The sequence below is a fragment of the Eptatretus burgeri genome, chromosome 15 (genome assembly GCF_056783735.1).
Source record: "Eptatretus burgeri isolate ZD-2024b chromosome 15, Ebu_testis_v1, whole genome shotgun sequence".
In the NCBI taxonomy this organism is placed as follows: domain Eukaryota; kingdom Metazoa; phylum Chordata; class Myxini; order Myxiniformes; family Myxinidae; genus Eptatretus; species Eptatretus burgeri.
The window spans coordinates 57304256-57330834 of NC_140975.1; the positions used below are offsets into that span (position 1 = coordinate 57304256).

Sequence of the window (26579 nt, forward strand, 5' to 3'; positions counted from 1 at the left end):
ATCAAATGCTCGGGTCTCACTCTCCACCATGATATCTCTTGGGAAAGCCACATTTCAAAGTTGGTCTCCAAAGCCAGACATAGTGTGGAAATGTGGATGTATATAGTGAGCATCCTCCATCATGCAAAGTCCTTCCTTGGCACATCTAAGCTCCTATCCACCTACAAGGCTTTCATTGACGGCTTGATGGAGTACTGCTCTCCCCTCTGGGCTGGCTCTCCTGCCTCACATCTTGATGCCGTGGAAACCAAGACTTTCAAGATCATTGGAATCTCTCAGTCTATCACTCAGCTCAGCTCAGTCTATCACTTCACTACCCCAACAGGTTGGTGGTCTCTCAAGTCTTCCACTGCCTCATTTCTGCCCTCTGCCTTCTCCAGGCTCTGTCCCCACCCTGTCTGCCCAAGTATTGGCAAAACGTACGCAGTCCACCAGCAAACTTTTCCGAGTGAAACTGCCTAAATCCAGAACCACTGCTCACCTCCACTCATTTATTCCTCTCTTTTCCCACCTGTGGAACTGCCTTCCACACTCTCTTCGATATCATTCTTCCCTCCTGGTCTTCAAGACAGTTGTTTACCACTATCTCAGGTCATCCCCAATCCAAGGCCATGATGTATTTTTTTTTTTTTTACACCCATTAAATCACCCCCACCCTCACAAAATTTTGCCAATGTATCCATCTTGTCCACCACTTGCGTTTTCCCCTACCACTCATCGGTACCTGCATACCCTGTTTGTCCATCTCAATCTACCTTCTTCCTCCACCCAGGCTATTGGAGTTTCCCCTTTCTCCTGCTGTTCCCTTTGTTATGCTCTGTCCTGGTCTGTTCCGTGTCCTTGCTCTTCCATGAGCCTAGACTACGTATTAAAATAATTTTTTTTAAAGCTCAGTGATGGATTGTGCTCCTTTAACTCTAGTCCTCACACAATGTCCCAAGACAACTCAGAATATATAGGTTCAAGTCAGGGCTTTTGAACTGGCCCCTGTACATATTCAACATTTTTTTTTTCCTGGTTTGTTTTGTTCGTGCTCCCATTGAAGCTGCTGCTGGCTTATGATCCTTGGAACCCAGGTTTGAATCCCATGTACTGCATGAGTTTGTGCATAGTCTACTAAAATCCTTGTAATTATGTAACTGCCCAAACTGTAGTGGTGCAAACTCAGCATAGTAGTACTGACAAAAATGTCACAGTAAGACTTTTTTTAAAGCAGTTTTGAAATGTGTGTGCGTTTGAGGGGGGGGGGGGGGGAGTGCTCATTCGTATCAAATTTTGGCATACCATCCCAATAACTAATGGCAATACAGCGTGTAGGTGATGATCCTCATTGAGATGTACATTCATTATATGGATGTTTCATGATTTCACCTGCGGAGAACCACAGGTGATCCTTAGTGCCTTTATCAGACATGGAAAGACTGCTCTTTCAAGTAAGGTGATCACGATTACACCTGCAGCTCCTAATTACGAAACAACGTTGTCAATGACAAAAATAACTCGAGCGAAGTTGATGATGCACCGGATCTGAATGATTTGGTTTTTATTTATTCATTTTTATTCCTCGTTTCCGAGCTGTCCATCCCATTTGCTTTCTCCATTGTCTGCATCTTTTGACTTCGCTTCTTACCGTCCTTTGCATTATGTTGTCCTTCTGCTTGAGCTGAGCCCTAACCAAGGTCCCGGTCCCGACATTGGAACCTCTCGGTCTCGCCTTCAGTGCCAATCTTACCCGGAATAAAGGATCTTAAATCCCCACGCTTCTCACCTAAAGTTGAAAGGTGGTAAAAGAATTCCAGTACAAATGACCCCATATCAAATTTTGAGTTAAAATGTTTTTATGTTTTGACCCCTGTGACAAGTCCTCCCAGGGGAATGAGCCAGGGGTCAAATCCAAAAGATCGTTACATATTTCATGTGTCCCCCATTGGTGATTGTATATACAAAGTTACATTTTAAAATGTTGTAAAATGTGCCCGTAATTGCATTTTCTGGTATTTCCCTTTCTGAACTCGCCCCAGGGGACAACGCCAAGAATGATACTGCTATTTATTGCACCTTGTTGCCATGTGGTGATCATAATCACAAAGTTTGGTGAATTTTTGCAAAACCGTTTAGGAGATTACATGACAGATGGACAGAGCTGATTACAATATCCCCTGGATTATTTATTTATTTATTTCCAAAAGGCGAGGTGATAAAGAGATTCCTTTTTTCTCTTCACTGAAGCTTTCTATCAGCCACGACTGTCCGTTTAGGATTGAAATATCTAGAATGAAATGAATGTTTGGAATGACATCTACAAGTCAGCAATATGTGAATAATGGCAATAAATTCTCTGGACAATTGATTATCAATATGTCACATCTCTCGGCATCTCGTCACATTGGAGATCAGGTACCAATTACTGCCAAGATGGTTTTACAACTGTCAAGGGTGAAGCATGTATACATTTTCAATGAGTTACAACTTATTATTTAATCTTTTACAAGAAAATTGGATGATGGAGGGAGTTTAGATGGGTTTTGAGATGACGCTTATAAGGTTTCCTTTATAAGAGTTAGTTACAACTGAAGCCCATAGTAGAAAAGTACTTAGCTACATTTTCAACATTATGCAACAGAAGTACTTTTCCCATTGTACCCTTCAATTAATGAAAAAAATAAGAACTTAAAGTAAATGTATCATAATCAGAGTTCGGAGAAGTAAGTTTCAGGCCTAAACTCAACTATGAGATAGCTACGTACGTTGAGCTCAAATCAACGATCAAGATATTCGCAAATTTAATGTAATCAAAAGGCAATTACATGTATGGAAGACAATACCACATTAGAAAAGAAAAGTACGTCGATGAATGTGCAAAATTTACCAAGTGTCAAATTTTGGAGCTCACGGTACATTGTTGGGAGTAATTACAAGTCGATATTCAAAACGAACATGACGCTCAGCTTGAGAAGGTGGGTGGTGGGTTTAAGAAAGTGGGAAATTTAAATAATTCTATATTTGTAAACGTAGAGGGTTAATTTAAGTTAAGTTGTTCGTTTTTAAACCATTATTTGACATTTCAATATCAAGGCACGCATAGACAGGCCCGGTTGCTATATCGGCGTGGCAACAGCGGCAAGGGAAAGGAGGGGGGGAGGGGGAACTATTTAGCATGGTGTTAGAAAAATGAGGAAAAAAGAAGAATAAAAAAAGGCACAGATTTGCTAATTGGCACAAGTCTCTCGAGTCTAAATTAATCACAACAGAACTAATGGGAATAAAAGATCGAATTAAAAATTATAATGAGAGTTACCTACAACAGATTAAAGGACATGATTTTGCATTCAAAGACTGGAAATGAAATGAAGAAAGAAAGAACAAAAGTGAGGCTCAGCGATGTGTTATTAACTAGGGGAAAAAATTGGAAAAGTCCTGACATCATGAGACAAAGGGGTGGCTAGCTAAGCAAAGTGCAGCCCTGTGGCTGGAGGATTAAGACTGATGGCTAAGGTAACAGAGAAAAATGAGGAGGGGGACCAAACCCCCCCCCCCAAAAAAAAGAGACAAACAAGGAATTAGACAAGTCTGCCAAGAGATGGAAATGGCCCACTGGCAGCAGCAGCATCGCAGCAGGAAATGCCGAAGACAACTGTTGCCTTGGTCTCCACAAACTCGAGACGAGACAGGTGGTTAAAGAAGAGAAGAAGAGGGAAAGCCTGCTCAGAGGGCAAATCGTACTCCATGCTGTTTCTGCCGAAGGCCTTTCAGGGAGTGAGGTGCTCTGGCTTCTGGAAGGAGGATTTGTCTCTGCAGAGGACGGCGATGCCGGATCTCGCACGGGAAGCCAGTTTGGAGATGTGTGAAGCCCGGGTAAGATTGGAACTGAAGGCGAGACCGAGAGGTTCCAAGGTCGGGACCGGGACCTTGGTTAGGGCTCAGCTCAAGCAGAAGGACAACATAATGCAAAGGACGGTAAGAAGCGAAGTCAAAAGATGCAGACAATGGAGAAAGCAAATGGGATGGACAGCTAGGAAACAAGGAATAAAAATGAATAAATAAAAACCAAATAATTACAGAAGATAAAGAATGTGCGAGGATTACACAAAAGTAGGAATGAAGGATGAAGCTAGTATGACTAGACCCAGGCGAATGACAAGGCTGACACCGAAGGAAGACCAAAGGAGGCTCTGGATACTTACACTCGGATTTAATGGCGGTAGCATTGATGGGAATGAAGGGACGGCGAGCAGCCTGGCGTCCATGAAATATATCGTGGCAGAGACGCCGTGCAATGCGCGTCAGCTTCGTGGTGTGCAGATAAAATGCCTGCCGGGTCTTGAGAGCAATGCGCGAGGCACCTTGGTTCCGCACAGTGAGCCCGTGGACAGCCTGGCAGTGCCGGTACAAGTGACCCTGTGTGCGGAACTCCTGAAACAAAATAATGAAGGGGGAACGGGGTAAGCTTTCCTCATCGATCTTTTCCTTCGTAACACCCCACCGATGAACCAACCTCCACAATCCCTGTGTTACTGCAAGCCCACCTTCCCACAGCTGTTGACTGCACATTTCAATGTACCATCCAAAGTTTGCACAGATAGCGTAGGGTTGACACGTCCGGGCACAGGCCTGTCTCCATCCAGACGGGTAGGCAGCCGGAGCCCACCGTACTTCTTCCAGTAAGTCCAACACGAAGCGCAGAGACGGCACTGCATGGCGGGTGGGCCCCAGGAATACCACTGTGCAGACTGGGTCGCTAGGATACAAGTGAAATATGTGGAAACAGGAAAACATGTCACTTAAATAAGAAGTGGCATATAGAGATACAGTACAAAATAACAATCACAGTTATGGCATGAGGTCCAAATCAAAACAGTTTTCTTGATGGAGTAGGCCATGCATGTACCAACATGCTGTTGTGGTGCACACTTGGGACACATGATAGGGTATTGTAAAGCAGCTGGAACAATTGGGAACGTATCAGGTTTAAAATAGATTCAGCAGTTGAAATACAATTTTAACTTGGGAACTAACCTGAGTCAGATAAAATAAAATAAAAGGTACTAGTTGGCATACCGCAATATATATATTTTATTCATATCCCGGCAACTGGGGGGCATAAAAAGGACGTGCAGCATGAATCAATCAAGGTATGCAGGTGCCCACCCAAGGCTCATGCATCAATAATTACAATTGCACAGTGCATCGATCACCAATACCCTCGCTTTAACATGTGAAGTTGTGCAAATAACGATGGTTGTTCACAACTGTAAGACATTCCAGACTCTTGCAGCGGCCACGCTGCAGTTTTTGGCCTGGTATTGCAATGGAATAAAAGCTCCAGCTTCGTGTAAATTAAAGCAGGTAGCGTAGGTTTGTACAGCACAACCAGGACAATTTGGGGGGTTCCTGTATTTGATTTGATACAGGTCTCATCGATAAGGTGAAGAATAATAAATAAACTGCACTAACAGAACAGCATTTGCAATATAAATAAACCTCAGTTGTTCCAATTTACATGGCGATGCAAATGCCGTTTGCCTGCACCGAGCAGTCTACGTCCCAAGGACTCACCAAAGCAGCTCTCGCAGGCACGACCCGTGCCAAGCACCTGACCGACACCAATGTTTCCGGCACCGTTGGCCACACCAGGCTTAGCAAAGATCTGGTTTGGATTTGGCTTGTTGCTGTGTTAGATATCCATGAGAAAAAGGAGGGGAAGGGACAGGAGGAGGAAATGGCTAAAATTAAAATAAATAAATAAATAAATAAAGACAAGGAAATTGCAAGTACTACAAGCGGCAATTTATGCAAAATGGCTCAGGTCCTTTTGAGCATCCAATCGTTGTCTATTATTCATGACAAGGACCAAACGCCAAAGTAAGGGAGCCTTCAAATCTAAGAGCGAAGCACATGAATGGAAAGTGTAAGGAGAGGGAGGGGGGGCAGGGGAAGGGGTCCAAAACCAAATTAAAAGCTCACTAGTTGGGAATGTACACTTGTTTCAACTTGCTCTCAGCTTCGGCAGCTTTGAGTCGTTTCTGAAGACACAAAGTGGCACAGTTGGCATACAAGTCATGGTGAAGCCTTAATGAAAGCATTTAGAAAAAGTGAAAAACACCTCCAAGAACAGGTGACAATGTGTGACAAGGCTGATTATATATAACCAATATTGCCGAATGATATATTTAATTTCTTCCCCCCCAACAACAACAACAAAATAACAGCTCACCTTGTGGATGAGTGCTGCATTGTTTGGATATGCGCCTGTTGGGTGCAAACTTTTGTACACTTTGTGACAAATAGTAGTGTGTATGATGGACACTTGGCAAGGATAGGTATTCTAGTTTTAACCAACAGAGCTCGTACAAGAAGCGTTCGTCTCCCCACCTGCTGAACATAGCGGTCCGTCGTCTTCCACATGTAGTAATATTCTATGATGCTTGTGAGAGACTTCCAGGGAAGCTGCAAGCACAGAAATGTGCATGGCTGCAATCATCAGGTCCCGGGTCACAAGAACCATGTGATCCATAATCCGAGACCTCATAATCAAGAGGCTCGCACAATGGGTCAAGTGGTCCCGATAGTCAGGGGTAGTCTAAAGGTTTTCACCTGTCCATGAAGAAATGGACGAGCTAACATTTGGATTTAGAAAAAGGAATTATGTCCATGGCAAGTCCCCTGAAATTTCCCCAAATAGATTTTACACGTTTTCGTAAAGTAGCTAGACGACGTCCATTTGGGTCAGTTACAATTGAACCGTCTTCCATTTCAAGAAGACAAGGTCTCTACCTCAAGCAAGTCTTGATGTCTCGGTACGAGCACAGCAAGATAAGCACTCAAGTCTACCATAACTTACAACAACTACCAGCTTATCAAACAGTAAAATCGTCCTCTGGTTTTAACTTTACACAATGGTCCAAACTAAACCAGTTCACTTTATAACCATCACCACAAATAGCAAACACGTACAAAGTCCAGCCTAATGTCGTTGAAGTCTTTCCCGTATTTCTCGAGTGCTTCCTCAAACAGGTTGGCCTCGGCAGCTGACCACTCTTCCATCTCGTCTCGGCACAGCACCGGCCCACCCTGGGGTACAAGCAGGCCAATGGCACGTGCGATCTCATAGCCACTCCGGTGTAGCGTGTCCATGGCGTGGAACTGGGGAAAACAAGAACAGATATGGTAGTTAGGCTTACACTTTTGGATGCTCAAGCAAAGGTGCACATTTTCTTGAGGTAAAATGGTGTGCCCTTGGTATAGAGTTGAGTCCTCTATAGTAGGAGACAAAAATTTCTGGTCACATGGGTCGTGAGCGCCATTTTGTTTCGATTAATAGCTCATCAATCTTCTCAAAATGAGAGGATGCTGTGCCATTTGATGCACCCATCAATCAGGGAAGGGTTTCAAAATGTATATATTCCCTGCAGATGCCGGATGGAAAAAAAAATTGGGAAAATAAAGTAAGTCATCTGGGATGGAAACAGATTTTGGGGTGGCTTGTGCCAGTTGAGTTGTTGTCCTGTGTGCGTACATTAATGTGTGGTGTTGTAATTGTATTGTAGTTGGCAGTTGGGTACAACTTACTTATACAAAGACATAAATCACCAAAACATCTATAAAGTAGAACAGCATTTGGTGGAGCACACACCTCAACCAGGCTGAACAGTTTAAGTTTTGTATCCGACTGATAGACTGGATCTGGATCCGGATCTAGACTTGAACCAAAATCGAATCGGCTTGTTCTTTTTACTTATCCAACTCAACCAGCAAGCTTTGTCATAATCCATCAACAACCTTTTGAAACATCAATATATTGTGCTGTATATTGTTGTGGCCCATCTCTCAACAGTGAAATAAACCAATGTCATCCGCAGGGTGACCCGTATCTTGCCAAAAGGTGACCACGTGTGACTTCTCTAATGTCACACTGAGGTGAACAGAGCTGCTATCCACGAGGAGCGACTCCTTGAGGAATATCTGCCGACGAGAGATTCCGATGAGAATCGTTCTACAGAGTAACCATGAAAAATATGCGTTTGCCTCATAACGTCACCAAATGACGTCATAATGTCTCAAGCTTGACATATCTAGAAATTTGACATATCATCGAGGTGTTCAATTTGAGGTACTACACGATATGGTTCCTAAAACTTGAAAATTTGACCTTGGGGTCAAATATGTTTGACCTTTGTGGCTAACCATGAAGGTCAAGGCCAATCGCCACCAAAAATTAATCAGCTGAGCGCCAGACCATGAACTATATTCCCATGAAGTTTGAAGACGATCCGATCAAAATCACTCAAAAAAATAAGGGTTTCGTCGACTCCCCTGATTTGTGACAAAGTGACCTTGACCTTTGACCTTCAAAATTTTATGCGCTGAAAGGGACCTCTATAGGCCTCTGATATGCGAAGTTACAAAAATTTCCAATGATAACTGTGCTCTGCAGAGTGATTTATACGTGATTACAGACCAAAAAAAAAACAAAAAAAACATGAAGGTCAAGGCCAATCGCCACCAAAAATTAATCAGCTGAGCGCCAGACCATGAACTATATTCCCATGAAGTTTGAAGACGATCCGATCAAAATTATTCAAAAAAATAAGGGTTTCGTCGACTCCCCTGATTTGCGCCAAAGTGACCTTGACCTTTGATCTTGACCTTCAAAATTTTGTGCACTGAAAGGGACCTCTATAGGCCTCTGATATGCGAAGTTACAAAAATTTCCGATGATAACTGTGCTCTGCAGAATTTTTTATACGTGATTACAGACAAACAAAAAAAAAAAACATACAAGCTGACTAAAATATCTTGCAAAACTTCGTTTTGGCAAGATAAAAAAATAAAAAAAATAAAAAACATATGAAGGTCAAGGCCAATCGCCACCAAAAATTAATCAGCTGAGCGCCAGACCATGAACTATATTCCCATGAAGTTTGAAGACGATCCGATCAAAATTACTCAAAAAATAAGGGTTTCGTCGATTCCCCTGATTTGTGCCAAAGTGACCTTGACCTTTGACCTTGCCCTTCAAAATGTTGTGCACTGAAAGGGACCTCTATAGGCCTCTGATATGCGAAGTTACAAAAATTTCCAATGATAACTGTGCTCTGCAGAATTTTTTATACGTGATTTCAGACAAACAAAAAAATAAAAAAAAACATACAAGCTGACTAACATATCTTGCAAAAACTTCGTTTTGGCAAGATAAAAATCACTTAAAAATTAAAAACAATTAATTCTCGTATCCGGATGTCGATCTTCAACAAAATGGAACAAATTCATGCTTGTCACACAAACTTGTTTAAGTTTCATCAGAATCTGTCCATAATTGTTTGATGTATCGTGCTGCACTTTACATATCGTTTTTGGCCCGAACAAAGGTGGACGGTGGTTATGTTTTCACCCCTGTCTGTTTGTCTGTGAACACGATATCACACAAAGTTGTGGACGGATTTGGCTGAACCGCGGTGGATAGGTGTGCGACAAGGAAGGATTGATTAAATTTTTTGTGAAGATCTGGATCCGAGAATTTTTTAAAGCAATTCTTCACCATTGAGAGTGATAGGGCTAAGAACTACAGTCGTGGCCAAAAATATTGGCACCCTTGCACTTTTTCAAATAACTCAATTTTCTCAAAAAAATATGTTGAAATTGGCAAAAGTATTTTGTCTCCACAATTCTTTATTTCACTGTTAATATTACAGAACTTAATATATCCTTTTAAATGAGAAAATAAAAATAAATGGCATTGATTAAATTATTGACACCCGAGACTTGATATTTGGTAGCACGGCCTTTGGACAAAATACCTGCAGTCAAGCACTTCCTTTAGCCATGAATGAGCTTCCTACACCTCTCTACTGGCAGGTTGGCCCACTCTTCATGTACAAACTGCTCCAGTTCTCCCAGATTTGAATGCTACCTTCTCCCAATTGCTGTTTTCAGATCTCCCCACAGGTATTCAATGGGATTTAGATCTTGACTCATGGTTGGCTACTTCAGAACATTCCAGCGTTTTGTCTTAAGCCATTCCTGGGTGCTTTTTGAAGTGTGTTTGGGGTCATTGTCCTGCTGCAAGACCCATTATCTTCGACGGAGACCCAGCTTTCTAACACGGGGTTGAACATTGGGCTCCGAAATGCCTTGGTAATCTCCTGATTTCATGATGCCGTGCACACATTCAAGGCACCCAGTGCCAGAGGCAGCACACCAACCCCAAAACATCACTGAACCTCCTCCATGGTTGACTGTGGGGAAGGTGTTCTTTTCTTTGAAGGTTTCATTTTGTTTTATATTAACATAAAGATGATGTCCTTTTCCACAAAGCTCTAATTTGGTGTCATCTGTCCACAGGACATTCTCCCAGAAGGATTTTGCTCGTTCAGGTGTGCTTTGGCAAACTCCAGTCAGGCTTTCTTATGTCTCTCTCAGCAACGGAGTCATCCTGTGTCTCCTACCATAGAACCCCCTTTTGTTGAGTTGGCGACAGATGGTGCGAGTTGAAACTGTCGTACCTTGTCTCTGAAGGTCAGCTTGAATCTGTTTGGCAGTTGATCGAGGTACTTTCTCCACCATTCGAACAATACTTCACTGCAATCTTCGATCAAGTTTCTTTCTTGCGGCCATGTCCAGGGAGGTTGGCTACAGTGCCACGGGCCTCAAATTTCCTGATAACATTGCGTACGGTGGACATCGGAACATTACGGTCTCTGGAGATGGACCTGTAGCCTTGAGATTGTCCATGCTTGGCTACAATCTTGTGTCTGACCTCCTCAGACAATTCTCTGTTTTTCTTTCTTTTCTCCATGCTCCTTATAGTCCACACAGTGACACAAAACAGCAGAATGACTCCTTTTCTCTTTTCAAACTGGTTGAAAGAGTGATTTTTTTAATATGGCAGGTACCTGCAAACTCACCACAGGTGAGTTCAATTCCAAAGTAAAAGAGAATCACCGGCTTGAAATATAATTATTTCTAACTTACAAAAGGTGCCAATAATATTGTCCGAGCCATGTTAGGATTTCTGTGTGGAATAAGCTAAGATTTAGTAAAAAAAAAAAATTCCTTTTTTTTGTTTTGTTCCACTGCAAACCAAAGAAATCCATTTGTGGATCCAAAAGATGTAATTTCAACAATTTTATGGAAGAAATGGTGCATTATTTGAAAAAAAAAAAGTGCAAGGGTGTCAATATTTTTGGCCACGACAGTACGTAACACGATATTTCAAAAAGAAATGCACAGATTCTGGCGAAACATGGTGTACAGGTTGGGTGTATGAAAAGGAAGAATCAATTGGATTTGGGTGAAGATCTGAATCCCGATCCGGACATGACAATTTTTAAATTTTAGAACTGATTCTTCACAATTGAGAGATCCAGATCCGGCCTATCGGTGGGATACAAAACGTAAACTGTTCAGCCGGATGGAGGTATGCGCTCTAACAAGTGTCATTCTAGTTCCTTCTTTGTTCTTACAAAATTCCTTCTTTCCTGTTTTATTCGATTGAACAGAAAAAAGCTTTCCCTATCCATATCATATCAAGGGGCTAGCAGGATGGCCTAGAAGGACACATACTGGCCTCTAAACCGTCTAAGCCTGGGTTAAAATCCAGACCCAGCTATAAACTGTCATCCCAGTGTTTCACAAGGGAGGGTGATCCATCAATGTGTGTGTGTGTGCCATCCCTCGGATGGACGTTAAAAGCTGGGTGTCCCATCTGCTAATACCAGTTGGTGGATTGTAGCGATCCCAGGATGTCCTTCCAGAAGAATAGGCGAGTTATCATCAGCATCCTGAACAAATTACAAATTCCTGCCCGAACTATGGCTGGGAAGGCAATGGAAAACCACCCAGTATCATCCTTGCCAAGCAGTCAAGGACCTGCCGCCTTCAGGCAGAACACGCACAATCAATCAATCAAATCGATCTTCTCAAGCCCTTTCTCTTTAATCGATTTATTGATTTATTTTCTTTTCAGTCACAATTATCTTTTCTAATTCTCTATTCTCTTGAAGGTGTACGCATCTGGAGTGGCCGGTGTGCGCCTCCATTTCTCTTTCACTTTCCTTCTCGCACTTCTTTCAAGTTTCTGCATTCTATCACGACCTGTGTGTTTCTTCTACCCACTCGCTCTGTACACCTCAAAAATTAGGCAATCAGCGTGACCCTTTACTCGCACATGACACTTCAATTTTCTGCTGTTTCCGCGATATATGTTTTAAGGTTAAATCAATCCTGTCTGGTTGTATGCTTATCCCGACATGTTCGAAGGACGAAAATAAAGTATTAAGCAAAATAATCTTCTTTTTGGGAGCAGAGAAAGACAGATTTGTTAGAAAACGGACACGTTACGCTTCATGCACAATGGGTGCAGGTTTGGTGCACCACACTCGATGGAAACAAAATGGCTTCCAATTGCAAGTTGTTGCTACTCCTAGTATATAGGGACTCATTTACAGTTCGTGACAATCCTGGAAGGTTCCCTTGGAGCTCCCCCAATCTAACCTTCACATGTACCTTTTAATAGCTAAGCATTCACGTCAGCATTTACAGCGTCTCATGTTAATTATATCTCTCAAATACACTTTCAGCATTCCAAAACCGATACTATAGATGGCACGACCACAAATGTTCTTTCATCACCACGGACTGTGCTCATGACCTCAAAACATTTGTTCACTAAAAGGTACAGTCTTGCAGTTCAGATTGCTTCAAGTATTAATGCTAATTTCTATACTCTTAAAAAAAAGATGGTTGGTACTACAAAACTTCAATATAAACATAAACAGAGACACATTTTGAAGGACATCACCAAAAAAGACTAAAAAGAAAACCACAAAGCTTTTCGTTGTGCTCTCTTCAGGTGAGATTCACACAAAGTGAATGAAGTAAGGAAGAGGTAAGGAAGAAGTACAGTCTAATAGACACCTATCAACAAAGTCAATTCCGATTGGATGTTCTCCACTGATCAGTGTGACCACTCCTTGGCTTTTTTCACAAGATCTTGGCAATTTGTTGTTCACCTTGGCGTCTTGGTTTTCTAGGCGTATAGGTTTTTCTATTATCATCGCTTTTCCGAAACCTTGTGAATTCTTGGCTTTTTTCATTGGCTCACCTTAGCATTTATGAAAATGAGGAGTGGTCACACTGCCACTGATGGGTCATCTTCTCCCACCAGTCTAGGTGGGAGGAGCCTGTTCAGTGTTCAGCTCTCCAATTGGAGGTTGCAGAGTTTGAGGCGGAGCCCCGAAGGCTGTTGCAGAATCTTCTTCATCAACATCTGAGATCGTGAGACGAGTTCGTGTTCCTCTTCTTCTTTGCACAAACAAGCAAAGTGAGCGGACAAACTCTTTTTGCCGACATAACACGGGGTCCATGGAATAGATAAATATCACTTCTAGTATTGGGAAATGTGTTATATTTCGTCCTCTACTCAATATCTTGAATGCGTCCAGATTACATGCTGAACAAGCACAGTTTGCATTCTCAATCAAATGCTGTCCAGTAGCAGATGCACACGATGTTGGGTTGATGCTGGGACCTTCCTACACGTACCGGCTGTATTCGTGTAACAAACAGCGTTTTTCCTGATGGACAAAGGGACGTGCTGTTTGATTCCATCAGAGTCTGGGTAGTTCTGCCTACGTACCGAGCATCACATCAGCACTTGAACTCATAAATAATATTTATCTATACCATGGACCTTGTGTTATGTCAGCAAAAAATAAAAAGTTTGTCCACTTACTTTGCAAATTTGTGCAAAGAAGAAGAGGAACACGAACTCGTCTCGCGATCACAGATGTTGATGAAGAAGATTCTACAACAGCCTTCGGGGCTCCGTCTCAAACTCTGCAACCTCCAATTGGAGAGCTGAACACTGAAGAGGCTCCTCCCACCGACACGGTGGTGTTTGTTGGTGGGGGGGGTCAATAACGCCCCTATAGACCCCATTAATGAGTGCAGATTTTCATGCAGTCAATACACCTTCGTTAGGCATAAGATTTGATCATGGCCCAGTTTCATCAAAATTGTGTGTTTGGTTCAAGCGATGATGACTGAAGCGTTTACAGACTGACTGAATGATTGACTCAGCTCCGGACACTGCTCGGTCGCCTAAGCTCACCTGACGAAAGTCGAGGTGAGCTACAAACGTTAAGGCCTGGACAGACACACTGAAGTTCGAATAGTAAATAAATAAACATGGAAGGGATTAAAAAAAAAAAAGACGGGCATGTCTCATGCTGAACTAATAAGATCGATTTCTATTTCGTGTAACTTTGCCCTTTGACCCAATTATTAATTGATCTTCTCAATATTCTCATAATCTTTTTTAATATTTCGACACGCCCCTTTTTTGTTCCACCATCATATTTTTGTTACTGCATGAAATTAAATAAGCTTTGACATATATAGTAATGATATTATTGTCTTCCTTAAGAAGCCCCTCAAAATTCGTTTTGATGATTATGGTAGTTAAACAGTTAAAAAACTCCATTTGCAAAATGGGAGGAATTATTGCGCAAAAAAGAAATAAAAATGTTTCCCATTTTTTAGAGGACCACCAAGATGAGTTCGGCTCATAGAATCACTCTCCATTTGGGGAGAAAACAGTTGAGTTCATACCTGACTAATTTGCACTTTCCATGTGCCGTAGTTTCTTCACAAAACCATGACTTTCTGACTAAGTTCAAAGTATTTCTTTGCTTTTTTTTTGCCGTTTTGAAATTTTCATCGACCGATATCCGCTGCCCAGCCGGACCAACTGCCAACAAAGTATCTCCCGGTCAGTTACGGTTAAACCCAAAATCATGATCATCGTTTTAGTGTGGAGTTGAGTACTGACAGTGTACTTGGGTCTTTTCGGGTGGGTGCGGGATTGAGCATGTGCACATAAAAATCTCGGGTCTCCGCATAGTGGCGTACAGGCTTAAGTCGTACTTCTGTTTACTACCGTAGAAAATCACAGAACCATCCGATCGACATGCTGTTAACAGTTTCAGAATCAGCCAAATTCTACAACATATGAATATGTAGACGAAACTGATCCGGCCAGCTAAAATCTACAAGATATGAATATGTACACGAAACTGATCCGGCCTTTTGGATCACTTTAAAGTAGGGTGCCCTGTAATTTTAATGCGCTCTATGGATCCTCCGGAACTCTCGAATGGTACACGTTGTGTTGTCACTAAACTACGTGGTAATGTCATCGAAGTGGAGCTACTGCGGGACAGTCGAAGGGGAAAACCTGAATGATAATCAATGGATAACAATGATACAATATATTGTTTAAAATACATTCATGCTATCTGTCTTTTACCATATGTTGCCAGTGACGCCCGTCGAAGACGGGCACCTTTACTCGTGGTTTATGATCGAGGAACAACTTATTTAAATCGAATGTTACATTTTGAGAATTAATCGGAACATGAATAGGAACACAAGTTTGCTGTTTTACAGGACTTCGTCTCTGACTTCATCTTGATCGCACAAGCGCAGAGAGGAGAGAGATTATTTGAAAGCAGTGTAGCCACTTCAATATTTGGTATGTCCATCCATCTGTATGTCAATATTTGGTATGTCCATCCATTTGGTATGCCCATCCATCTGTATGTCAATATTTGGTATGTCCATCCATTTGGTATGTCCATCCATTTGGATGCCCGGTGTTGGCTTAATGGTTAGAGTAGTGGGCTTGGAATCCTAGGGTCCTAAGTTCAAATCCCACTCAGCTGTTGAATTAATACCAGGTGGGGTTAACTCGGCCTGTCATCCTTCCGAGGTCAGCAAAATGAGTGCCAGCATGCTGGTATACTGTGTCGGAGTGGCGACCCGTCCAGGATTGTGCCCAATAGCCAAGGAGACTGCTTAAGCAGCACCAACGCTATGCATAGAGTATGGTCCCAATCTCCTCCTCCATCCATCTGTCCGACAAAATTTTTTTGAAGTGGTGCAGATGCCGGATTTACACGAGGGTGGGGTATGTATGCATCATGAGAAAGAAATGCACCGCTACCTTTGAACATGGGTGTGATTTTTTTTTTTTTCACTCTGCCTGCCTGGTAGTCAAACAAAATTGAAAATCATTTCAAACAGAAAACTTACCGCTTGTTTTTTTAAGGACATTATAAAGGACACGCATAACAGGAATGAATAATTATATTGATGGGCATGGCATATGAGAGGGCTGGGGTGAAGGAGATGCTGAATGACGCTGCATTCCATGGTGATCAATAAAGCCTCCATCTCCTAAACTGCGACTCAACATCATGTTATTACAGTATATAAGGGAGATGTACAAGACTGCTTCAGCAATGCTCAACTTCCGGAATTTATCTTTACGATATTTAAAATCATTATTTCATTCAAAAATAAATATATACTCAATACTGTGTGGGGTATCGCATTCTATGAAATCTCTGAAAATGCTGTTGACTAAACAAAGCCATTGAAACCATTGTTGACTCAACAAAACAAAAGCATAACTCGGGGAAGCACAATCTCCAGTAACTTATTATATTTTTCTTTGCACTTCAAACTTAAATGTGGGAACCTTTTTGTGCAACGATCCAATTCGACATGGGCAAGGCAGTTACAATTAGGTTGTGTGATTTCAAGAGACATTTTATTGCACAACTGATCGCTCGGGTGAGTATAGATCTTTATGATCGCTCAAAAGAATGTCCTCATTATAAGCAGCCACAAATTATAAATCCGACAATCCACAGCACTTAGACACCCATTACGCCGAGACTAAGCTTACCAAGGTGATGTCTCTGGAGGCAGCGGCAGCACTCATATGCAGGCTTGGTTGACGTACTGAACTTGTGCAATCTAACGCACGTGCAAAAGTGCCCACCGACCTATAACACAAGATAAATTGGTGTCGCATCGAATGCATCGAGCACCTTGTTTTATTTTCTTTTGGTTTTTTGTTTGAAATTTCTTTTATAAGATGGAGCGAGGCTCATAGAAGAGCGAGGTAACGGAGGGTACGAACAGACACTCGGGTCAGTCGGCCCATAATAAAGCAAGGGATGAGCGAACAGAAATGATAAGAGAAAGAGACAGCAAGGGAGAAAACACAGTAACATGCAAGTTAGAGGGTCGGATTGGGCAAGGTAATGGGGTAAAAACAATAGCGGCCAAGATGGGGGATGACAAGTTGGCGGTATACCGCCTGTTTGAATCTCTGGAGGGAAGAGTGGGATAGAAGAGCCTCAGGAAGGATGTTCCTTTTATTAGAGTTACCAAATCTTTCATAAATGCTCAACCGAGGAGTTAGAAATTACTTATCAGAAAGTGGACCTACCTGGCAATGACCATGAACTGGTCTATCTGTCGCTCACCAAGCGGGTTGTCAGGTATCCATACACGGTGCTCCAATTTTGCTTGGTCCCGTTCGTCTGGCACTCCTGCAAATGTAAAACTCAAATGCACGTGCATCACAAGTTTTTCTTTTTCTTCTAGTGTCTACTCGTAAAAAAACAAAAGTCAATAAAACAGCAACATTTTCTGTTTGAACCACCTTCTAAGGAGTAAACGGAGCTGCTGTTCTGGACCACGAAACAAATCGCCAATAAACGTGATATTTATTGGCGATTCCACACTTCCATGTTGTGCAGATAATGGTCATTGGTTCCATAGTTGACCACCCACATTATTAAACACTCGTTAGTTCAACAATATCACTACCTTGAAACAGCAGGAGATAGATACACTGAAGTGACCATCGACCGATCTTTGTGTATCCTCAGATTCCAATATTTAAACAATCCCCACAGTCTGAACTCCAGTTCAGGATCATCTTCTGCTACTTCCTCGATTTATATGACATCAATATGTCGATAGCAACAACAACAATTGATACTACTGCAATTTCAGCGACCAAGTTAATTTTAGTATACCCCTTATTTTATACGAGCAAGGGGAGAGGGATGGGAGGGATGGGGGAGCGAGGAGGGGTGGGGAAAGGAGAGTGAGGAAGGAGGGAGGAGGGTGAGGAAAAGGAGAGGAGGTGAGTGGGAGAGTGAGGGCTCACCACAAGTTGCTCTACACTCCAGGAGGGGGGAGGGAGCGAGGATGATTGGGGAGAGAGGGGAGTAGTGGGGGGGGGCAGTGTTCTTTCTGGATATGCCTTTGATAGGGGAACTTGAGGGAAAGTGGGGGAGAGGGGGAATGGTCTCCTTTTGCTGGCATTAGTACATGATTGAACAAAATTGGTTACATCAAAAACTGCACATTCAAACAAGTCATACTAAACAATGCCCAGACACCACCCAGAGACGTCCGTGGGGGGGGAGGGGGCGGGGGGTGCTTTGGGAGGAAGTAAGCATGAGAGAAAGGGAAGGGAAGGGTAGGAAGGGCATTTTCCTTCGGTCGTCAAAAAATCTGCGGCCAGTGTTTCTGCCTTTATTTAATTTCCACATATGCAATGAGCTCTGAAATCTCGTAACCTGAGACAGATGGTGGAATTGATCCGAGCAGCAGTTCCGACTGCAAAAGAAAAAAAAAAAAAACAAAGCATTCATTTGTCCAATTCGCACATTCTTTGACACATCTTCCTGTCCTCGGCCTCCAAAGTTGTATGGTGGTGGGGAGGGGGGGATGAGGGATAAAGATAGCATGAGGGTAGGCAGCCAGAGAGTAGGGAACGGAAGGCAGCCAGAGGGTAGGGAAGGAAGGCAGCCAGAGGGTAGGGAACGGAAGGCAGCCAGAGGGTAGGGAACGGAAGGCAGCCGCCAGAGGGTAGGGAACGGAAGGCAGCCGCCAGAGGGTAGGGAACGGAAGGCAGCCGCCAGAGGGTAGGGAACGGAAGGCAGCCGCCAGAGGGTAGGGAACGGAAGGCAGCCGCCAGAGGGTAGGGAACGGAAGGCAGCCGCCAGAGGGTAGGGAACGGAAGGCAGCCGCCAGAGGGTAGGGAACGGAAGGCAGCCGCCAGAGGGTAGGGAACGGAAGGCAGCCGCCAGAGGGTAGGGAACGGAAGGCAGCCGCCAGAGGGTAGGGAACGGAAGGCAGCCGCCAGAGGGTAGGGAACGGAAGGCAGCCGCCAGAGGGTAGGGAACGGAAGGCAGCCGCCAGAGGGTAGGGAACGGAGGGCAGCCGCCAGAGGGTAGGGAACGGAGGGCAGCCGCCAGAGGGTAGGGAACGGAGGGCAGCCGCCAGAGGGTAGGGAACGGAGGGCAGCCGCCAGAGGGTAGGGAACGGAGGGCAGCCGCCAGAGGGTAGGGAACGGAGGGCAGCCGCCAGAGGGTAGGGAACGGAGGGCAGCCGCCAGAGGGTAGGGAACGGAGGGCAGCCGCCAGAGGGTAGGGAACGGAGGGCAGCCGCCAGAGGGTAGGGAACGGAGGGCAGCCGCCAGAGGGTAGGGAACGAAAGGCAGCCGCCAGAGGGTACGGAACGGTAGGCAGACAGAGGGTAGAGGGGTAAAATTCCAAAACATGCCATATCTCTTGAAGTTGTTTCACATCACAGGCAGGTTGACCACCTCTCTCAATTCTACTGCCTCCTTTTTGGTCTTGCACCCTCTGTCCTCTCTTGGTTCTGTCCCTCCCAGGTTTTTACAGGGCACACACGGTCTGCCAGTAATCCACTTCTTATGAAACTCTCAAAATCTCAATGGTGCATAACAAGCTGACAAGCGGTTTTGTCTGTCTGTGAGCGGGACATCTCAAAAAAGTTATGGACGAATTCTGACGAAACTTGGTGGACACGTTGGGTGTGTAACAAGGACGAATTTATTAGATTTTGCAGATCCAGATCCGGATACGAGATTAAAAAATTTTTTTGTAATGGTTCTTCACCATCGAGAGATGGGGCTAAAACGATATATAGCATGATATTTCAAAAAGTTAAAAATGGGTTCGGACGAAACTTGATGGATAAGTTAGGTCAGTGATGACAACAATCAGATTCAATACTGGTTCAGGTCCAGATGTCGATCCGGCCTATCAGTGGGATACAAAACGTAAAATGTTCAATCTGGTGGAGGTATGCGTTCTAATTAAACAAAAGTCATTTGAAAGTGGTGCTTGCCAACTGTATAACAATGGCAGCCACGAACAGCTTGAAGACCGATAGCCTATCTAAAACACAAAATTAAAAAGTGTGATCAAATGCAGCAAAACTTCTTGAAGTTGGGTGGTAAAGGAAACTAATGCCAAGTTCACACCATGCTTCGAACTATTCTCACTGGCTGCTTTTGGACCCATCTTCCACCTCCTTTTCCGAAACCACACCTTCAACGTGGATGCATTACACCCAGCCAGCAAGCCGCAGAAGATGCTGATCTACTCATACTCGACAACACCGAACATAATCACATCTGCAGCTGCACTCACCCATCGTCACATTTCGGTTGACTCTATACTACCATCGAGCTTGCAGCAAACATTACAAAATTATAAATAATAAGCAATTAATTAAATATCGAATCAAAGATCTGCCGGCATAAAACTATTTTAAAATTCAGTTTATCAATTAATCGCCGAACAAATGGAATCAGAAAGAATTTGTGACATCTGGTGTATTCATCACATTTTCAATCAGTGGTAGAGTTCATTTTTAATCACGATGCAACTCAGAATCGAGAGAGATCGAGCACATGTCAAACCTTTCAGCGCTTCTCAAATTGGAACTGAATCTTCTTCAAATATTAAACAATTTGTTAAAGTGCAAATTTCATGTTCGTTTTTGCAATTAGTTTTACATTCAAACGCATCAGTTGTGTGGGACCTGTAGTGTATCTGGTGAATGTTTGTCAACATGTTGTAGCATTAACAAATTTTATCACTTGTACACCATTACGAGGTCTAAAATAAAGAACAAAAGACGACAGGCGTGGATGTAGAGCATGTAATTTTGTGGGTGTAAAAGATGATGTTTTTCTTTTATCATGTGTGCAAACGGCAAGTTAATTACATATACCATGGACTGTGCCACTTGCGATGGAGGTCTGACTGCTCAGCACTGGCCTAAACGATCCACCCCTCGACATGGCATGGCATCATGGTGTGAATGAGGTATTAGGCATGTTCGGCCGTTGAACTAACGATCCTTGCAGTGATACGGCCTAGGTTATAATCAGTCAAATGAAAAGCTTCAAATCTCATTTGAATTTAAAGAAAAGAATAAAGATCCCAATGATCTTCTCTGGATACATGTCGTCGACTTGCATCGAACCCCCGCCAGCCCCCAATGGAAGCATGTGACCTTATATGTGTACAGTGTTTTATTTGTAGTTTCAGTGTGTGAATGAATTACCAGTCAAGACCAAAAAAAACTATTCGCTTTAAAAATAGAACCATCTTCTTCTTCTTTGTCTTCCTTCTCTTCCCTTGACGAGTGAGGTCCAAACAGTAGCAAGCTTCTTCCCTACCTTGCCCACTATACTCCTCCACTTCCTCCGGTTCTCAGTCAACCATGGAATGAGCAAGGTTGAAAATAATATCAAGTAGATTGAAAAAAAAAAAAATTGCTGCTTTTGTGTCTCTTTACAAATTGAAAGTGCAGAGAGCAGCAGCAAGTTTGGGAAAGCCATCGATTGTCAACAACTTAGACAGGTCTATTCTCCTCTGTAAACTGGAATATGTTTAGCAACATGTCATTATTGCATGTACCTTCTTTCAGCATGTCAGGCACATCAGCCTGATAGCGAGGCCCAACTCTGATCTCGCCCTTGTCTGCTAGGAGAGTCTTCTGTGCTGGGTCATACACCAACGAGTAATAGAAACAGTCCTTTGGAGATAAGAGAGCATGAGATGAGAGCGAGGTGATGAGAACAGATGCCGAGATAATTCCTGGTAAGGTGGGTGCCACAACTACGATTTAATTTCTCACTCAAATGTTGCATTGATTGCAGATAACGTTTAAGACACATCTCATAGTATGCAGCAGCGATATAGGTCGTCATAAACAACACACCACTGCTTATAAAACATGTTGGGTAGCCTCTTGGGAGGTCAATCTTTAATTATATTCTCATGGCTCCATGGTTGTTTACTGACCAGTGCATGGTCTCACCTCCTTTTCAAGGTACGAGCACAAGGTCTCTGTCTCATTGAGAAGAGTCACACTGCATTTCCCACTGCAAGTAAACAAACAAATAAAGAAACCACCACCAGGTCACATAATGCTTTCAACCTCATGACAGGGTCACCATGCAGAGAGAACAGAGCACAACAGATGCAGCGACAGCCCAAATGGTGAGAACTGCTACGTTTTAAGGAAGGGTGCATAAGCTGACCGGATGTGTGTGGCAGCCAGGCTTTCAAATTGCCGAGAGAGAAAAAGCTCTCGATGCTTCAGTTGATGTCTCTGCTTCTCACTCAGGTCGTCCAAGGTCTCCATGTCCTCTTCCATCTCTTCTGCAGGTGGGCCAACAGGATTGATATGTTAGTGGACTTTAAGAGCATGATATTAAACGGTTAGAGATGGGGTCTCCCATGAAAACATCTCAATGTCCAAAAAGTACCACCTCAAGGACATCTGAAAATTCAACAGCTAAGCAGTAGGTTGTTCATCAATGGAATGGAAGTTCTGAGCTCGTCATGTCATTTTGTGGTTGATGTATTTCAAAAGCATTGAAGGCAAAGCTCATGGATGATGTGGTCATAGAGAAAGCAATGAAGGCTGAGAGAAAGGTCATGAGTGGATAAATGGCAATTCCGGAGAAAATAGGTGAGCGAATGGAGAGAAACACATGACAAGGTAGCATGAATAAGCAAGTCATCAATTTGTGCTCTTACTACAGAAGCAGCCACCCTTTTGATGTTTGTACACCATGACAACCAATATCATCAAATCCATTACAGATTGCAGTTTGCATATACTGACTGTATTATATATATATATATATATATATTCAAGCCAAGGTACGCTGCGTTGTCAGGCAACGCCGGGTCCCTCCTCTCACCCCTTCCTCCTTTATCCATGCCCCCTGCTGCACCCCTACCCTCCCCTCCATATACACCCAGCCACACCCCTCCGTCTGGACTCGCACCTCACCCATCCCACTGGTGACAGGAAATGTGAGTGGGCATTTCAAATCTCATCACTACCAACGCCATTCCTTCCCATCTCAAACTGACTTTCAAAGCTTATTCTGGACCTGCTCATGAGATTCAAAGGCTTGTTCTGACCGTCTCTTTTGCCTCCATGCTATTTCTAATGCTTGTTCAAGTTCTTGTATTTATGGATTTTCACGCTGACTTTTCTTGGTTGCAGTGTTGCACAGTCGTATGGTCGCGAGTCAATATGCAGCTTGACGTTTCTGGTAGAAACAAAAGTTGACACAAAAAGATCGCTACTTGTGGTGTCCTTGGGCAATGTCAAGTAAAATCAGGCATACAATAATTACCTTTAGAAGAGTGAAAAAAAAAAAAGAAGAACTTTGGAGTCATTTTACCTGACCCATTATTTAATGAAAACATTAAACCTTTGAACCCTGTGCTCCTTGGACTTTTGACTCCCAGACCCTGGACTCCCTGGAGAAAATCTGGCCGCAAGGGCATATGGAAGTTTGAATAGTGGCCGCTTTACCAGCCACTAGGGTTCAAAGGGTTGATACCGCGGAGCCAATTCTTCAATTATATCGGGTTAGAGGAAGGATGGGAAATTAAATAAAATAACCAGAGAGTTGGTGTCAAAGCCACCCAATGCTCGCCTGTTTATACATTTATCGTTTTTAAAAGACTAGTCTAAGAATTAATATTTTTTATAAAGCATTGCAGTGAAGTCTGATCCAAATAATTTTTAAGCAATATATGTATTTGTATATTGTAATTATCAGTAAGGCCGAAGTCACATTTGCCACGGTGGCCGTGGGGTCTCCAAAATCTACAGCCACGAGCAATTATACGGCGGCCGCAGTATTTCCACAGTCACACAATGCAGCAGTCACATATGTTTTTATTTTTTGGGTAGCCGCACGGCGTATTTATAAATTGAGGAGACCAAAAACGTGGGGTTGCCGTACGGTGTTTGATTTGATGTCGCACGGTGACCTTAAGGGGGCCCTGCAGCGGCCATAGAAATTTCAAGGCAGACGCAAGGTAGCCTCAAGGTGCCCGCAAGGCGACCGCAGGGGGGCCCTAAGGCGAACGTGCGGCCAGACGGACGGTAACGAGTGGGGTTTATTTATTTTATTTTTTTTCGGCTTGTCGAATTGCTACGGCGAACGTAGAAATAAAAAAAGTTATAACTCCGCGTTATAATTCCACGGCGACCCCTACGGCCTGTAAAAGATAGCCAAACGGTGTAAGGCCACCCTGAGGCCACCGCAGAAACTGCGGCTGCCGCACGTTTCTGTCAATTCAGAGGGCGTACGGCCGCCGTATCCTCGTCGTAGAGCAAATGTGACTGAGGCCTAACAAGAGCGCAAGTGAGCACAATATACACCCCAACAAGTAGGTATATACAGAATTGTGCTACTACATGGAAAACAGCATCCTGGTTGCCATGGCAACCACTTTAGATGACGAACGTATGTCGCGACACACCGTCTCCACAGTCTGTACCTATGTACCAAATATGAAACGTGAAAGTTGAAAACTTTTGGAGTTAGAGTACTGACAGGAATGGATGGAAAACAGCATCCTGGTTGCCATGGCAACCACTTTAGATGAGGAACGTATGTCACAACACACCGTCTCCACAGTCTGTACCTATGTACCAAATATGAAACGTGAAAGTGGAAAACTTTGGGAGTTAGAGTGCGGACAGGAACGGACGGATGGGCAGACAGACAGACGGATGGACAGACGACCGGTATATATACATATATATATAAATATATATATATATATATATATATATATAAATATATATACACATATATATATAAATATATATACATATATATATATAAATATATATATATACATATATATATATATATATACATATATACATATACATACATATATCTACACACAGTATATATATATATATATATATATATATATATATATATATATATATATATATATATATATATATATATATATATATATATAAATATATATATACATATATACATATATAAATATATACATATATAAATATATATATACATATATACATATATAAATATATATATACATATATACATATATAAATATATATATAAATATATATATATATATACATATATAAATATATATATACATATATACATATATATAAATATATATATATACATATATATAAATATATATATATATATACATATATATATATATATATATATATATATATATATATATATATATATATATATATATATATATATATCGGGCGTATAAAAAATAGTGTGATAGAGAAAAACATTACAAAGGAAAAAATAACTTGCACCAAAAACTTCAACATTTTCACGTTCACGCTGACGCTGACGCTCACGCCGGGGGTATCGCTATAGCTCTCTGCTCTTCGAACAGGCAAGCTAAAAATCGCTCTTTCCAAATAATTATTTAAGCCATGAGTTCCGATTGTCAGATCTGGAATCATATTTACAATATCAGCTTGAAATAAGCCAATACAATATATTATTCAATATTGCCACGAGCCAATCACATTACACCTTATCAGTATCGACCGGGAACAGACAGACGAATCGACAGCCATCTCTGTCAAAAAAAAAAATATATATATATATATATATATATATATATATATATATATATATATATATATATATATATATATATATATATATATATATACATATATACAGTGGGGAGAACAAGTATTTGATACACTGCTGATTTTGCAGGTTTTCCCACTTCCAAAGCACATAGAGGTCTGTAATTTTTATCATAGGTACACTTCAACTGTGAAAGACGGAATCTAAAACAAATATCCTGAAAATCACATTGTATGATTTTTAAATAATTAATTTGCATTTTATTGCATGAAATAAGTATTTGATCACCTACCAACCAGTAATAATTCTGGCTCTCACAGACCTGTTAGTTTTGTCTTTAAGAAGCCCTCCCATTCTCCACTCATTACCTGTTTTAACTGCACCTGTTTGAACTCGTTATCTGCATAAAAGACAGCTGTCCACACTCAATCAATCAGACTCCAACCTCTCCACAATGGGCAAGACCAAAGAGCTGTCTTAGGACATCAGGGACAAAATTATAGACTTGCACAAGGCTGGGATGGATTACAGGACAATTAGGCAAGCAGCTCGGTGAGAAGGCAACAACTGTTGGCGCAATTATTAGAAAATGGAAGAAGTTCAAGATAACAGTCAATCTCCCTCTGTCTTGGGCTCCATGCAAGATCTCACCTCGTGGAGCCTCAATGATCATGAGAAAGGTGAGGGATCAGCCCAGAATGACACGGCAGGACCTGATCAATGACCTGAAGAGAGCTGGGACCACAGTATCAAAGAAAACCATAAGTAACACACGACGCCGTCATGGATTAAAATCCTGCAGTGCACGCAAGGTCCCTCTGCTCAAGCCAGCGCATGTCCAGGCCCGTCTGAAATTTGCCAATGACCATCTGGATGATCCAGAGGAGGAATGGGAAAAGGTCATGTGGTCTGATGAGACCAAAATAGAGCTTTTTGGTGAAACCTCCACTCG

The 26579-nt window shown here is 42.4% G+C and overlaps 1 protein-coding gene across 7 annotated transcripts in view; it reads right to left on the reverse strand.

The window, feature by feature from the left end:
- Positions 1–26579, reverse strand: part of LOC147012249 (metastasis-associated protein MTA1-like) — a 116593-nt gene that overhangs the window by 37698 nt on the left and 52316 nt on the right. For 4 of the 7 annotated variants that reach the window (XM_085856126.1, XM_085856127.1, XM_085856123.1 and 1 more), the window contains exons 4-15: positions 22232–22352; positions 22009–22072; positions 21606–21723; positions 17300–17402; positions 16751–16850; positions 6955–7143; positions 6373–6447; positions 5965–6023; positions 5557–5669; positions 4527–4738; positions 4185–4413; positions 3724–3867 (exon numbers count right to left, since the gene is read on the reverse strand). In XM_085856126.1, the coding sequence (XP_085712252.1) occupies positions 3724–3867; positions 4185–4413; positions 4527–4738; positions 5557–5669; positions 5965–6023; positions 6373–6447; positions 6955–7143; positions 16751–16850; positions 17300–17402; positions 21606–21723; positions 22009–22072; positions 22232–22352 (1527 nt within the window). The remainder of the gene's footprint in view (positions 1–3723; positions 3868–4184; positions 4414–4526; positions 4739–5556; positions 5670–5964; positions 6024–6372; positions 6448–6954; positions 7144–16750; positions 16851–17299; positions 17403–21605; positions 21724–22008; positions 22073–22231; positions 22353–26579) is intronic. The other 3 variants (XM_085856128.1, XM_085856129.1, XM_085856125.1) reach the window with 2 other exon arrangements.